Here is a 16,557-nt window from a genome sequence, read left to right as displayed (position 1 = left end):
CTCTTGACACCAATTGTTACAGACACGACTTTGATGTTAAAGTGGGCCGAGCGGAATGGCCGTCGTGTCCGCACAAATTACCCGACTATACTCGACGTTGACGAAGCCGCGCCACGCTGGCTCAATAAGAAAAAGAAGACACCCGGCTGGGTTATAATGACACAATACGACACCAGGGGTTCAGTTCTCAAGACCTCCGGAGGAGGTTATATTCGTGCGGAAGGTCAGATTACAGGGACGAGAGGTACATCATAGGAAGACAGGCACTTAGACACAACCTTATATTATTCCCGACAGACCACAGAGAGACAGGACAAAAACTGACTCACACGGGGATTGATGACAAGGAAAGCGGGTATTCGATGGCCAGCACAAGGTGCACCTTGTGCTCAGGGACAGGATGGCGCGGCCCAACAGATGCAGGAGGTCTCTCAGCGCTCGAGGTGGCGTTCTTTCTCAGGCCTCTCCAAACTCAGGCGCATCTGTTTCAGCGCTCGCAGGTCCGTCTTTCTCCAGCTGGGGGCGAATCTGACGTCACATCCGGCGCGTGGCCGCGTATATCCGGCGGGGAGTGACACGCCCTCGGCTCGTTAGCTCCGCCTCGTGGAATCGGCACGTTGCTTCTCATTGGGTGCGTGCGGGGGGGGTTACTGGCTCCGCCCCCGACGAGGAGCTGACAGCCAGCCCCTTCGGGGTAACCCCGTGGAGCGCATGGTCTGGAGCTAATCGAGCCGGTGTGAGGACGCATCCTCCCCCGCTCCGCCGCCATCCCCTCTGTTGTTGTTGTAATTGTTGTTGTAGTTGTTGTTATTGTTGTTGTTTGGGGAAGAAGATGGGAGGAGGTATGGGAAAGGTCCTAAACTCACTACTGATGCCATATAATCACATTCTGGTGCAACGAAGAGTCATAATTAATGGAAACGAGGCCTTAACTGACATAGATTAAGAATAACTAGGAAGATGTCCGAAAGTTGGCTACGTGTGGTGCGGTGGACCTGGGCACGACATTTAATGGGGGAATAAGGGGAAGGTCGGCTCTACTGATTGTTATTTACATGCAATGGGACTAGGGAATGGGGGATTGGGGAAAGTTGGGGAGTATTGGAGAAAATAGGGGAATATTTACAAGCGGATATGGAGGCCAAATTCCATATTCGCAACAATATATATATATATCTCTATATCTCTATATATATATATATATATCTCTATATCTCTATATATATATATATATATCTCTATATATATATATATCTCTATATATATATAAAGGAGGAGTGTCTGTCTGTCTGTCTTGATGTCCGCTTATAACTCAAGAACTACACATCGGAGAAAGGTTTTAGACACAGATTCGGAATCAGCATAAAATCCCGGTGGTTATAGGCGACTTTTTATTTTAATATCAATGGTTTAAAAAACCGCGCCAGCTGCAATTCCGTGGTGTAGTTTGTGGCGGCGCTATTGCCCCTTTCCGATCCCATGATGCATTGCGGTTCCGATTCGCGATGAGGTCTTTTCGCTCTTTCACGAGCCTCGATCTTGTATACCAAAAAAAAAAAAAAAAGTCTATGCGCTATCACCGACACTTTTCCACCTTTTCCATACCTTTTAATCAGATTTACCTTATCGTCCATCGTAACCACATTACGCTTGGAAACACTAGCATTATCCTTCTTCGGACCCATGGCTAACACAGACAGAGTAAAGGAATACTGTACGTCGCCTCTGTTGTGAATGCGAAGCAGCAGTTGTGCGTACGTACAGTATACTGTACGTACATATTTATATATTTTTAATGTGCTTTTTATTGTATTTTAAATTGTTTTTTAGCTTCTTTTTTGTTATTTTATGTACTATTTTATTTATTTTAAATATATTTTTAAGGAAAACAAATGTTTTCACGTCCGTAGGAGTGACGTAAAGTCGCACATAATGACAAAATGCGCGCCATTTTTTCGCGCCAAGAACGAATAAACAGTTTTTTTTTTAGTTGAGATTTTATTCGAATTCAAATTTCATTAAATTCCAACTGTTGGAAACAATAATTATTTCAACTGTTGGAAATATTTTTTTGGTTAACCAACGACGGTCGATTTAATCTCGACCTTCCCCAAATGCGGAAGAGTGCGGCGCTGCAGGAGCGCAGGTGAAACCCAGGAAATGCACGTTGGTGTTCACAGTGGAAATGCCCATGGACGGCATCGTGGTTTACGGCATCGTGGTTAACGGCATTGCTACGAATTCCTTCTGGGAATCTGACCCAAGCCACAATCTCCCAAACCCATATCCGTGCAAGTCCTTCTCTCCCAGACACGGTAATGACTAACGTGTACCCTCCGACCTCCCCTCATCCTGCTTCCAGGCCCTGGGCTCCTCTGGCTTTGCCGATTGTGAGTCCAAAGCTTTTTAGCTCCAGTCAGCTGACTCGGTGCTGCAAAGTCTGCCATTTCAATCGATGTGGGACGGGTCGGGTGCTGTGGGACGGGTCGGGTGCTGTGGGACGGGTCGGGTGCTGTGGGACGGGTCGGGTGCTGTGGGACGGGTCGGGTGCTGTGGGACGGGTCGGGTGCTGTGGGACGGGTCGGGTGCTGTGGGACGGGTCGGGTGCTGTGGGACGGGTCGGGTGCTGTGGGGCGGGTCGGGTGCTGTGGGGCGGGTCGGGTGCTGTGGGGCGGGTCGGGTGCTGTGGGGCGGGTCGGGTGCTGTGGGGCGGGTCGGGTGCTGTGGGGCGGGTCGGGTGCTGTGGGACGGGTCGGGTGCTGTGGGACGGGTCGGGTGCTGTGGGGCGGGTCGGGTGCTGTGGGGCGGGTCGGGTGCTGTGGGGCGGGACGGGTGCTGTGGGGCGGGACGGGTGCTGTGGGACGGGTCGGGTGCTGTGGGACGGGTCGGGTGCTGTGGGACGGGTCGGGTGCTGTGGGACGGGTCGGGTGCTGTGGGACGGGTCGGGTGCTGTGGGACGGGTCGGGTGCTGTGGGACGGGTCGGGTGCTGTGGGACGGGTCGGGTGCTGTGGGACGGGTCGGGTGCTGTGGGACGTGTCGGGTGCTGTGGGACGTGTCGGGTGCTGTGGGACGTGTCGGGTACTGTGGGACGGCTCGGGTACTGTGGGACGGCTCGGGTACTGTGGGACGGCTCGGGTACTGTGGGACGGGTCGGGTACTGTGGGACGGGTAATGTTGAAGCGATCGTCAGAACGATGTTGTATCGAGACCAGAATCCCGCTCGGTTGACAGTCACACTGCCAAAGATAAGCAAAAGTGTCCTCAAGAGGCGGCTGGGAAATCACACCTTCGGGTATGGACGTTCAACGGCTCCCAATCGACGAACCGCAAATTCCCACTCAAAATCCACGTTACACACACACACCAGATTAACGTCTGGATGGTTGTGAAAATGGTTGAAGCGAGGTGAAGAACCTGGAGCGATGCGAAATCAGGCGCGAGACAAAACGGCCAACGGTCCGTTCTCGAGACGGAACGGCACTCTAATGATTCTCTTCGGAATCAACCGCAAAACCTGCCACGCAGGTTTATCTGTCACAGCGATAACAACTCTGTCGCAGGAACCCCTTTCCCAGGAAACCCCAAAGTTAACCAGAAATGTATACAAAGAGGTTTTGAGAAATTGAAAATTGACAAAACGTCATGTAGGCAATGTACTGTGATATTGCTCTAAAATATACATGTTCTTTTCATCATATATTTGTCTTATTCTTATTCAACCCGGGCGAAGCCGGGTACCTCAGCTAGTATATATATATATATATACAGTGGTACCTCGGCTTACGAGTGCCCCAACGTACGAGTTTTTCGGGATACGAGCCGTCGCTCGGGCGGTTTGTTGCTTTGGGATACGAGCCGAGATCCGATGTACGAGCTCAAAAAATTTATTTTTTTGAATTTTCCGGTTGTGGCTTCCGGTTCCGGTCACGTGGTTATCTTGCCGTGAAAGCATCTCTGCTTGGATATAAAACACGCAATCGTCGAAATACATGAGCGAGGAATCTCCTTGCTCCAGCCGGTGACGTCATCGGCGGGGATCCCCGCCTCCAGAGTGGCTGGTCACGTGACCGCCAAAGCGTGTCGCGCGTGCGGGTATAATGAGCTACACCTGTGGATCACGTGACCACGGAAGCACGCCTCGCTTGAGAGGCATGGCTTTCGGTTTGCGTTTTGCTTTATAAGGCGCGATAAATGGGCTTTTGAGTGTTAGCGGTTCATGGCGTTGACGGTTCATGACGGTTCATGACGGTTCATGGCGTTGACGGTCAAAAACCCATTACATCAATTTTACCAGGCACTGTACAGTAAGTACAGTGGACACCAAATGCACGGTGGAAGGCTAGAAGTAGAAGATCGTCCAAGACAAGTGAGAATAAGCCATACTTTGGAGATGACGTCATTCGCTGGTCCGATAACCAAAGATGTGGTATAAAAAACCAGGTGAGCTAACAATGCAGCAATGAAGGAATTCGGCCAAGGCACCGGCACACAACGACCTACCTACATCGAAAGACTCAATGCCAATGGTGACAGAAGCCAAGACGGCCGGCTTAAACACCGCCGAAAGACCACGGTGTACCAACTTACGATGCAGAACATCTTGCACTTAATATGATGACAACAGGTGCCATCCTCTGACGTACCATTACAGGTACAGGTACAGTACACGTGAGCACAGAGCAAAAGTTCACTGAAACCGAGATTAAGAAAAAAGAAAAAACACCTCGTGGTCCGTGCTCGATATCCGAGTTTCAATCTTTTCAAACACATGATGCTCTCGGTCACGGTATCTCCTGCGAGCTGCTTCTCCTTCAACCACACAAACAACAACTTCTCCATATCTTCATGGATAGAGGTCTTTGAAATCTTATATCTTTGAAATAATCGTAACGCCCTTGGCTGGCGTTATAGCCTTTATGGACTCCTTCTGCTTCAAAATCGTACATATCGTAGAAGGAGTACGATCGTACTGCCTCGCCAAGTCGACAACACGCACACCTCACCTGGCATGCTCTTCTCCTCTGCTTAATAAAACCAGTTTATTTCTTTACATTCTCTTGTATTATGTACAGTATATACGAGGTCGTGCTTGTTTATACATTATTTGTTATTTATAAAGTACATTTTTGTTATTTAAAAGCACCTAACAAAAAAAATTGGTGTTTTTTTTTTGAGGCTGGAACGGATTAATAGCATTTCAATGCATTTGAATGGGAAAATTTGCTTTGACTTACGAGCGATTTGGCTTACGAGCTCCGTCACGGAACGGATTAAACTCGTAAGCCGAGGTACCACTGTATATATATATACAGTATATATATACTAGCTTGGCTCGGCTCGCTCCGCTCGCCTCACCAAGCGTCGTTAACGGGCTTATTTTAGCTGAGGCTAATGACTGTACCTGAGTTGCTGTGTTGTCATGATTTTCACCAATCATAATACAAAAAATTACTTGGCACAAATGTATTTGTTGTGTTTGTGATATTGCATTTTTATAGGCAATTTAGGTTGAAGATTTAGGTTGAATGTTTTTTTTTTCAAGAAAGAACCCCTCAGCATTACACATAGGGGAGGGGTAGGTGCAGACTGGAAGTTTGGGACGATTACACCTAACCACCACGTAATTCAAAACACCTCACCACCAAGTAATTCAAAACACCTCACCACCATGTAATTCAAAACACCTCACCACCACGTAATTCAAAATACCTCACCACCAAGTAATTCAAAACACCTCACCACCAAGTAATTTAAAACACCTCGCAGCCATAAAACACTTCATAAAAACACCTCACCACCACGAAATTAAAAACACCTCACCACCACGAAATTGAAAACACCTCACAGCCATCAAACACGTAATAAAAACACCTCACAGCCATAAAACACGAAATAAAAGCACCTCACCACCACTAAATTAGAAACACCTCACAGCCATAAAACACGTAATAAAAACACATCACAGCCATAAAACACGTAAGAAAAACACCTCACAGCCATAAAACACGTAATAAAAACACCTCACCACCACAAAATTAAAAACACCTCACAGCCTTAAAACACGTAATAAAAACACCTCACAGCCATAAAACACGTAATAAAAACAGCTCACCACCACGAAATTAAAAACACCTCACAGCCATAAAACACGTAATAAAAACACCTCACAGCCATAAAACACGTAATAAAAACACCTCACAGCCATAAAACACGTAATAAAAACACCTCACAGCCACGAAATTAAAAACACCTCACCACCACGTCATTTAAAAACACCTCACCACAAAGTAATTCAAAACACCTCACCACCACATAATTCAAAACACCTCATCACCAACTAATTCTAAACACCTCACCACCACATAATTCAAAACACCTCATCACCAAATAATTCTAAACACCTCACCACCACGTAATTCAAAACACCTCACCACCATGTGATTTAAAAACACCTCACCACCATGTGATTTAAAAACACCTCACCACCATGTGATTTAAAAACACCTCACCACCATGTGATTTAAAAACACCTCACCACCATGTGATTTAAAAACACCTCACCACCATGTGATTTAAAAACACCTCACCACCATGTGATTTAAAAACACCTCACCACAACATAATTCAAAATACCTCACCACCACGTGATTCAAAACCACCACAACATTATTGAAAACACTTCACAACCACGGAAACAAAAGTTTGAGGGAGTCGTTAAGTGAGAACACAGACATTGCCCAGATGTGTAGATATATAGATAAATGACTGTACCCAAGTTGCTGTTTTGTCATGGTTTAAACCAATCATAATTCAAACAATTATTTTGCACAAATGTATTTGTAATATACGTGATATCACATTTTATAAACAATTGAAGTTGGAAAAAAAAAAAAAATTCCCCCAAAAAATTCCCCCCCCCAAAAAAATACCCTTAGGACATACCGACGGGAGAGATATGTGCATTCCAGAAGTTTGGTACGATTTCACAAAAGTTTGAGAAAGTAGTTCAGTGACAACACAGGACAACACAACACAGGACAGGACAGACGCTGCACAGATATATATATATATATATATATATATATATACATATATATATATACATATATATATATATATATATATATATATATATATATATATATATATATATATATCTATCTATCTATCTGTGCAGTATATATCTGTGCAGCGTCTGTCCTGTATATATATATCTGTGCAGCGTCTGTCCTGTCCTGTGTTGTGTTGTCCTGTGTTGTCACTGAACTACTTTCTCAAACTTTTGTGAAATCGTACCAAACTTCTGGAATGCACATATATATATATATATATATATATATATATATATAAATACACACACACACACACACACACACACACACACACACACACACACACACACACACACACACACACACACACACACACACACACACAACAACAGGCATTTTAAGGCCATTTCCCCTGCAAGAGCAGGGGTTAGCCTTGCGGTCCCCATGACAATCTTCTCCATTTTGCCCTATTTTCTGCATCGCCCCTTGTTAACCCCCTTGCCCGCATTTCTTCTTCGACCATCTTTAGCCAAGTCTTTCTCGGTCTTCCCGGTCCTCTACTTCCTTCCACATTCATTTCCATCACTCTTCTCAACCAGTCACTTTCATCCTTCCTCAACACATGACCAAACCATCTCAAACTGTTTCTCTTCACAGCATCCATCACAGGCTCTATTCCCATCATCTTTCGCAATTCATCATTTGTCTTCCTCTCTCTCAACGATACTCCACACATCCACCGAGCCATTCACATTTCCACCCTTTCCAGCCTTCGTTGCTGCTCTACGTTCATTACCCATGTCTCGCTCCCATAAATCATAACACTTCTCACACATGCAGCATACACCTTTCCCTTTAGCTTCAACGACACTCCCCTCCTCGTCAGCACACCACTTAGTTCCCAAAACTTCTTCCATGCACATCTCACTCCAGCAACCGTTGCCGAGTCTGATCTACCTTCTCCATTCAGCATGTCTCCTAGGTAACAAAATGTTTTCACCCCTTCCAGCTTCACGCCGTCTCCAAGATCCAACTCAACATTTCCTTCATCTGCAGCTCCCTCTGTGCACACCTTACACTTGAATGTAGCTGCCACACTGGTTAATGACCCTCTCAAACCACTGCATATGAACCCACTCAGCGCACATTGTACATTGAATGGAATTCACTCCGACACCCTTCTGTATATATATCTTTTATTTTATTTTATTCGTTTGACAGTTGCAAGTGCATCAGACAAAGCTTGGAAGAGAACAACCGGTGTCCCAAGTGCAACTATGTTATTGAAAACCCTGCACACATCTTCCCAAACTTCCTGTGTAAGTTTTTGTTTATTGAAATGACATAAAACAGCAATTATATGAATCATCAGGTACAGCTAGCATTGACTGTTTAATGACTTGTGAACAAATCAGTGTGATAAATGTTGTTTGCTAGAGCTAAGAATACGCATGTGATGACCACTAGGGGGGCAAGGAGGTGGAGGTGGAGGTGGAGTTGAGAGTTGAGAGTTGAGAGTTGAGAGTTGGGATTGAGGTGTGGGGTAGGGGAGAAACTATGACAGAGGATCTTTGGTCATTGACTAGCCTGGAACCGACCAGTCCCTGGATACGGAAAAATGGTCATTTGACGAGTAGTAATTAATGTTCACCAATGAATGCTGGTAGACAGGGCGCCTGATTAACGCCCATCTGAGGGACCACACACATATTGATGAATCACCCTGCCTGTGAAACACCGGGATGACAGTTTATAGCTCGGTTGGGATTTGAACCCAGGCTCGATAATCGTGTTGTGTCAATGGGGGTAGTAAGGATTGCTGGTAGAGAAGGTGAAATACTGAGAACAATCAACAAATGTCGTTTTTTTTTTTTAAACATTAAAAAGATTTCGAATTAAAACATTTTTTTTTTCCCCCATATTAAACAAACTTGTGTTTTACAGTGAATGAGTTGATTTTGAAGCAGCGGCAAAGGATGGAGCAGAAACGTTTGAAGTCTGACCATCCTGTGAGCATACCTTTTGCATCACCTGCTTTCACCTCAATGGAAATGAGGTTTTTCACTTTATTTTTTGTTTAATGTGATATAAGTTTCACACAGGAGCCTATACATTTATCCGATGCATGATGAGGGTATTGGTAAACACCAGTGTACTGTTATTTAAATTACAAGGACTTTAGGACAAATACACATGGTATATGGGATATATGGGATGTTAAACATGACCCATATCACAGAACCTGGTTAATGTTATGACCAGCGACCACAAGATTTGGTGAATTCCATGACTGCAGGTTTCAGAAAGTGTGTGACAAGTATAAACTGATCCTGGGCCACTTGTTCTTGTCGCTTAACCAACTCATCCACAAACGGTTGTCATAATCCGTCCGCAACTTTTTGAGATAACATGTTTTATATCGCTTTTGGCCCTACCACTCAATGGCAAAGAATCACTTAAAAATTCCAGTACACGAATCCGGAACTTCACCAAAATCAAATCAATTTGTCCTGGTCACACATGCAAGCTGTTCACCAAGTATCGTCTGAATCCATCCACAACCTTTTGAGATGTCGTTCTCACATACAAACAAACAGGCATGAATACATAACCTCCATCTACCGTCAGTGGCGTTGGTAATGATGTACATAATGGATTTCTTCAATGGGAGTTGGCGCATGTTTGCCGCCATGGGAAACGAGGTGTTGCTGATGTTTCTGAAGTGTTACCCTTCGTCAAGTTAAGCGGTTATTCCCTTTCTTGCTCTGATGAGCAATTCCCATAACGTAAGCCTCATCTGGTTTCCCACGGTGGTAAACTCGTGCTTCCTCAACTCCTGTTTTGGGGAAACAAGTCGCTGTTGTCGTCTCCTCCGCAACAGTCCACGGCGAGCCTTCACCAAGACAAGTGCTCCTCATTATCCTGCTGGTAATGCTAGTTTTGTTGAATAAAATTCTGTTTTGGCATCTACAAACCTTCCCGAGATGGAATTGCATTTGTCAGTTCGGCGGAAAAAAAACCACCAATTTGTTTAGATTCTGGTGAAATATCAGACAAGAATGCTAGTTCGTGGATATTTAAATGATTATGTAATATCAACATTTTTATTTTATTTTATTTTAAATGAGATATACGTATTGAGGTTTTCTAAATACTTCCTGGAAAAGAATGTTTTGTTGCCATCTGATATCAATATTATTACCCTCGCCAGAGGAGAGGGTTTTTGCATTTGACGTCCGTTTGTTTGGCCGTTTGTTTGTTTGTTTGACCGCACAGAAAAAATATGATTTTCTCTGCAACCGTTGGTGTGATTGACAGGAAATTTTCACCATAGGTGCAACTCCACCTGTATAATTTTTTTTATAATTATGACGTCATAGGTCACGTGGTTCGGCCGCCATCTTGGAAAAACCGAAAAACTTTGCACCTCTATATCTCCAAAAGCACTGAATAGAAAAAATTGAGACATGGCTCATTGTAAAGAACTCTCCATGGGGAATAAAATATCTTAATGATGATATCATACTGTCATAGGTGCCTCCATTATAACGTCATAATTTGACAAGTACAAAACTTCATCCAATCAAGATCATTTCTTGAGCATAATCTAGGAATAAATTACTTTAGAAAAAAATAAGGATGACATCATCGGTCACATGTTTCGGCCGCCATATTTGTTTTAACGCAAAAGCCTTAAAAACCACTGAAAATACATCCTGGCGAGGGTTTGCAATCTCTGATTTGGCACTGAAATGTACATCTCGACTGTACGAAATTCACCTCTCGCTTCAGTGTCAATTTCTCCATCTCGAACTTTCCTTCAACCTCTTCAGCTATCCACTTTAAAATTTAGCTTCCACAAATAGCCTCCTGCTGGAGCTGTGTCATTGTGTGTCCCTGTATATATTCTTCTGACTTTCTGATGATGCCTTAGGTGTAATATTGGGTCTGTGTGCAAACGTTCTCAGGATATTGAGACTGCCCTCTCCCTCTTCCATTCCCTCCCCCACCTCCTCCCCCTCAATCCAGATCGTAAACCTTACCTCGGTTGTCCCTTGCAAATTATTGCACTTTGCACAGGTTGGTGAACCTGGTTCAGCTTATAAATCTAAGTCTTGACCACATCCTTCGGGTTTTCCCATAATTGTGAGAGCAGGTGTGAGTTTAGTTATTGAAGTAGGTGTGTTTGCTGTGCGCAGCAAGTTCCAAGTTTTGCTTCAGTCTGATTGGCTAGAGTTGTCTAAATTGGAGGACCGCTCATTACAAGAGCATGAATGCAGCAGTGGGGAGTCCCGTTTTTATTACCCCACGCACGCGAAGTGAAAAGCAGGGTTGAGCAATTGGTTCACTTTATCTGTCTGTCGTTCTGTCTACAAATGTCAGTTTATGATCGAGGAAAACTTTATTTCAATTGAATGTTACTATGAACATGAATCGGAACATTCATCTGAAAACGAACCTGTAGTTTAGCAGTACTGTGGCTCTGAATGTGTTCCGATTGCACATGCGCAGGGGAGGGAGTAATATTTTTACTCCGTCTGCCTGTCCAGCAGTCAAATAAAATTTCAAATAATTTCTAACAGGAAACTTGGTTTTAGCGACGTCATAAAGGATACGAACAACAGGCATTAATAACGAATGTAATGTGTTAAATAAGGTGGTGTATAAGACACAGCCCTAACGGCGCTAAACTGCCAAAGTTTTTTTTTTTTTTTTTTTTTTTTTTTTTGTCCCCTACGACCAAAAAACTCTTAATTTCATTTCAGTTGAAATATATACTTGAACACTAAAGAACGCAAGTCACCTTTTTGACACTTTCAAACCCCTCCTTTGTTTAGCAGTACCTCGACTAAACATTACGGCATTTTACATCATCTCAACCAATCAAAATTGCCATTCACAGACCCTGTATGCGTCCTTATTTCTCAAGACTTAGCAGGGTAAGGTGTTCTACGAACTTTCTAGTTTTCACATGATTGAATGACAAGTTTGATAGAATTGTGGGAATATTTTGAACAACAAAAAAAAATACACGGACCACCTTATCAGCTTAGTAACCATCCCCCGGCCACTTCTCCCCTCTCACATAATAAAATGTATAATTGATCTTTTTTTCAAGTTGTATGATATTTTTATTTTGCAACTTGAGGTAAAACAGTCGTTGGTGTCCTGTTCATTAGGTGTACATAAACCTAAATGAAGTAGAATGCACGATTCTGCCCAGGGCAATGAGTAGAATGACAACGTAGGGTTCATTCTCTTTCTGTTCACACATCCAGGAGCAGAATATTTAGACATTTCATCAGCAAGTCCTGTTGATACTTTGGTTCGAGCTGTAATTCCATAATTACACGTTTGTATTTGGAAACGAGTGTGCTCATGTGGGTGAAACACCCATGCCATGTCTGTGTCTATGTGTTTTCCAGCAATACCTAAACGTAACTTGTGAATGTAGATGTAATGTAACTGATGTCCCGCGGCCCTTGACTTTAAATGGAAAACAATTTGTGTTGGCATTGTATTCGTCGTAGCCTCCTTTTAATCCAATTTTGCATCAAGATGCACTTTTGAGTTTTAATTTGCCTCCCACAGAACAGCAAACACTGGCAGACTATCCATGACCTGCTCACGATGGAGCATGACGGCCTGGATTTGTCTGATGTCAATCACTTGTTGGAAGTGTTGTCTCAGAGAAAGCAGCAGTTAGAAGCAGTGAGTCTTGTGACGTCTCAAAACTATCACGATAAAAGTCTTGTCCTCGTACGTTTCGAAAAGTATTGCTCTTGACCGTTTTCCAAACAATTTGATTTGCCCGAAAGACAACTTGAACATTGTTTCCGAGCAGGAATGTCTGGCAGCCCAGTACAAGATCCTGATGGAGTTTCTGGAACAAGCTCGAAGACACAAGAAAGAGGTGAGGTATAAAATGGCCTCAAATTTAATTTGCAAAATGTGTGCTAATATTTGTCCTGGCACTGATTTTGATGTACCATTTGTTTTTTCAGCAACTGGAGCAGTTGACCAAAGAAATCGAGGTTTTGGATGACGATTTGAGAAGGGTGAAGGTACTTCTCTTCCATTTACCTCCTGCTGCTTCATCATCATTGTTATTATTTTAATGTTGCTTATCCTGTGTTTTATATTTTGGCTTTTCCTGCTTCCTCTTTTGTGTTTCCTCTTTATCTTTTACCTCTTCCACTGTCTATCTATAGGCATCCTCTAAAATTGGAATTGGTTTGAGTTTTTGTCAAATCATAAATACAAGTGATTCTCATGAATTGGAATTTTTGCCAATTCATATCATTTCTGCCACATATCACTTCAAAGTGGTGGTAGTGGTGGTAGTATTCTCAACTTGGGTATTCTCACCTTTGAGCTGTCTAGTCTGGATTTTATTCTCGACTCGGGCTGTAAACTGATATCCTGGTGCTTCACAATGGGGCAACGTATCTGTATGGGTGAGTGTGATTATCCTTTGGAGGTACATTAAGCCCATCTGGTCCTATTCGCTGGTGGATGTTAAACATTCCCGTTGTACCCTAAGAGAATAGTTGGCAAGTGCGTTCTGTTACTTGACAAAATTCTACATGCTTGCCTTGATAAAAGATTGGCACAGAATCCCAGTGATATTCAAGGTCATGAGGTGCCTTCAAAAAAGTCCTTTCAAAGTGAGGCCTAACTTCCCAGAAATGTTGATTTGATGACAGACTTGTCTGCAAAATCTCCTGTCTCTTAAAGTTAAAGATGAGTTTGTTTTTTGTTATTTTTTTTTATTTTGATGTGTTTACAGAAATATTTTTTACAGAGAAATTGGTTCATCAAAAATATGATTTTTTGAATATTTATGATGAAGAATTGTTTTTCCACAGCTGCTTGCATTCATATTATCTAACTAGAAAAATGGCCTCTAAAGGTGTTTTATTTTTATTTTTTATAAAGCCCATCAAAAATGACGGGTTGGAACAGTTTTTGCTGGTACAGCCACGAGCGAGAGCATGCCAAAGTCTGAAGTCTGGGCCTAGTGTCAGCGGTGCTTGTATCATCTTTATTTATTAGACATCATTCAGATGTAAATGAACACTCTATTTACTCTGCGTGCATTGGACATCACGTGCAGCAAATTTCACCTCCCTGTGCCTTGCTTTTATTGTGATTTTAAAAAAACACCACTTCTGTACACCAACCTTGAGGCTCAGTTTGCAAGCCACCGTGTACAATTCCAATGTAAGAGGCATAATTACTCTTTTTTTGGGGTCTTCAGAATCTTTGAGGTCTTTTGTGTCCTCTGGGTCTTTTGTGTCCTCTGGGTCTTTTGTGTCTTCAGGGTATTTTGGGTATTCAAGGTATTTAATAGTCTTTGGAGTCTTTTGGTCCTCAAGGTATTTGGGGTATTTTTGGATCTTCAGGGTATTTTAGGTGATTGGGGCCCATTGGGTCTTCACTGTCTTTTGGGTCTTCATTGTCTTTTGGGTCTTTATTGTCTTTTGGGTCTTCATGGTCTTTTGGGTCTTCATGGTCTTTTGTGTCCTCTGGGTCTTTTGTGTCTTCAGGGTATTTTGGGTATTCAGGGTATTTAATGGTCTTTGGAGTCTTTTGGTCCTCAAGGTATTTGGGGTCTTTTGGGTGTTTCGGTGTATTTTGAGTCTTCAAAGTCCTTGGGGGTCTTCTGGGTCATTGGTGTCTTTTGTATTCTCGGGATATTTTGGGTCTTCAGAGTCATGGGGGTCCTTTGGGTCCTCTTTTTATCTTCAGGGTCTTTTGGATCTTTGGAGTCTTTTGGATCCTTGGAGTTTTTGGGTTCCATTGGGTCTTTTTAGTCTTTTGGGTCTTCAGGGTATTTTGTGTCTTCGGGATCTTTGGGGTATTATGGGACTTCATGGTCTTTTGGGTCTTTGACAGTCTTCAGGTTATTTTGAGTCTTCAGGGTGTTTGGGGTCCATTGGGTCTTCAGAGTATTTTGAATCTTCAGAGTCCTTGGGGGTCTTCTGAGTCCTTGGAGTCTTTTGGGTGGCCTTTGTCTTTTTGATCCTCAAGGTATTTTGGATCCTCGGAGTCTTTTGGGTGTTCAAGGTCTTTGGGGTCCATTGGGTCTTCAGGGTCTTTTCAGTCTTTGGGGTATTTTGGGTCTTCATGGTCTTTTGTGTCTTTAACTGTCTACAGGGTAATTTGGGGTCTTCAAGTATTTTGGGTGCTTGGGGTCCATTGGGTCTTTGGGGTATTTTGGGTCCACAGAGTCTTTTAGATCTTTTAACCGGTGGACACACAGTCGTTTTCAAAGATTGCCCATTAACTCCCCCCCCCCCCATGCCCGCCACTCCCCACTCAAATCCCTCCGAAAGCACTCATCAAACCCTTTAAAACCTACTCTCTTGAAGGGGGACAGACACACAAACACACATTGTATTTTGTTTTATATGGTAGATACCCACTAACTGCTTATAGAGTTTTTCATTCTTATTTCATTTTAGGATCTTTTGCAACAGCAACAGAACTTTTCCAGTATGGCTGAATATTCCGTCACCGATCTGGCATGTGTTCCTCAAGGCCCAGAGCCTCCCAGTATAACGTAAGTTATTTGCATCCCCTTTCTAAAGGTGCATGCTTTTGTGTGTTGTTTTAGGACGAGTTGATTTTGCCTGGGTCGAAGAACCATCGTCCTGGTCCCTGTCACAATGTGGAATAACTTCTTTTTTTTTCATTCTTTATCTCTTTCTTGCTCACCAAGATCTAGTTGTGTTAAAATCCTGATACCCTTCCCTTTAAAAGTCTGTTTTTGAACACGTGTTCACGATATGTTTTTAATCGACATCGTTTTATGTTTTTAGTATGCCATTGGATTCTTCTGATGGTCCTTTTCCAGTTTTTCCCGAAAGCAGCCAGGTTGGTGCTTTTGCGTAAACTCTCAACACTTTGAAATGTCGTTATTTATTTTAGCACCCCAATTTCAAATGAACAAAAAATATTATTTTTGCAATGTTTTTCATGTGTGTTTGGATTGTTTTTAATATTTAATGTATCAGCCCCAATTATTCCCAATTATTGTGGAGTGGGCCAGGGAACATTTTTGGCCCACGTCTTTAACGAACCGGCTGGCCAGGCCTGATGATGATCAACTGACTGTGTCAGAAGTTTGCAATTTGTTCAGGAGGCTCCCATTAACTTCCTAATCTTTGTGAAAGACGCTGTGGAATAATTTAAACATCCACCAACAACCCCCAGTTTTGGCAGAAGGATCTATCGGGGCAGCAGAAGTTTCCCTAATTTGCAGTATAATCTTTTGGGGTTATTTTCAAGCATTTGATTTCTCCGGTTGGTTGACTTTGTCATGGTTTTGTTTTTTAATCTTTGCTTTTAGCAGCCTTTACCTCAAGGTCTTTATTTCCAATTTTGTATTTTATTTTTTTATTTTAGACTTCTCATTAGCTTTTGGCTTCGATTTCCCCTCATAAATTGCTGTATTTGCCCCTTTTCTTTTCTCGGTTGCTCTCTTTGTGTCTGGCCTCT

At 43.0% G+C, this 16,557-nt stretch overlaps 1 protein-coding gene across 2 annotated transcripts in view; it reads left to right on the top strand.

The window, feature by feature from the left end:
• COP1 (COP1 E3 ubiquitin ligase) overlaps positions 1-16,557 on the top strand; it is a 90,330-nt gene that overhangs the window by 32,429 nt on the left and 41,344 nt on the right. The window contains exons 3-9 of one of the 2 annotated variants that reach the window (XM_068125232.2): positions 8,275-8,372; positions 8,998-9,062; positions 12,646-12,765; positions 12,899-12,967; positions 13,059-13,118; positions 15,522-15,619; positions 15,879-15,933. In XM_068125232.2, coding sequence (XP_067981333.1) covers positions 8,275-8,372; positions 8,998-9,062; positions 12,646-12,765; positions 12,899-12,967; positions 13,059-13,118; positions 15,522-15,619; positions 15,879-15,933 — 565 coding nt within the window. The remainder of the gene's footprint in view (positions 1-8,274; positions 8,373-8,997; positions 9,063-12,645; positions 12,766-12,898; positions 12,968-13,058; positions 13,119-15,521; positions 15,620-15,878; positions 15,934-16,557) is intronic. The other variant, XM_068125233.2, reaches the window with a different exon arrangement.

The sequence above is a fragment of the Myxine glutinosa genome, chromosome 8, assembly GCF_964187855.1.
Source record: "Myxine glutinosa chromosome 8, kmMyxGlut1.1, whole genome shotgun sequence".
NCBI classification, from domain to species: Eukaryota; Metazoa; Chordata; class Myxini; order Myxiniformes; family Myxinidae; genus Myxine; species Myxine glutinosa.
This window is presented reverse-complemented; position numbering and strand designations above follow the sequence as displayed.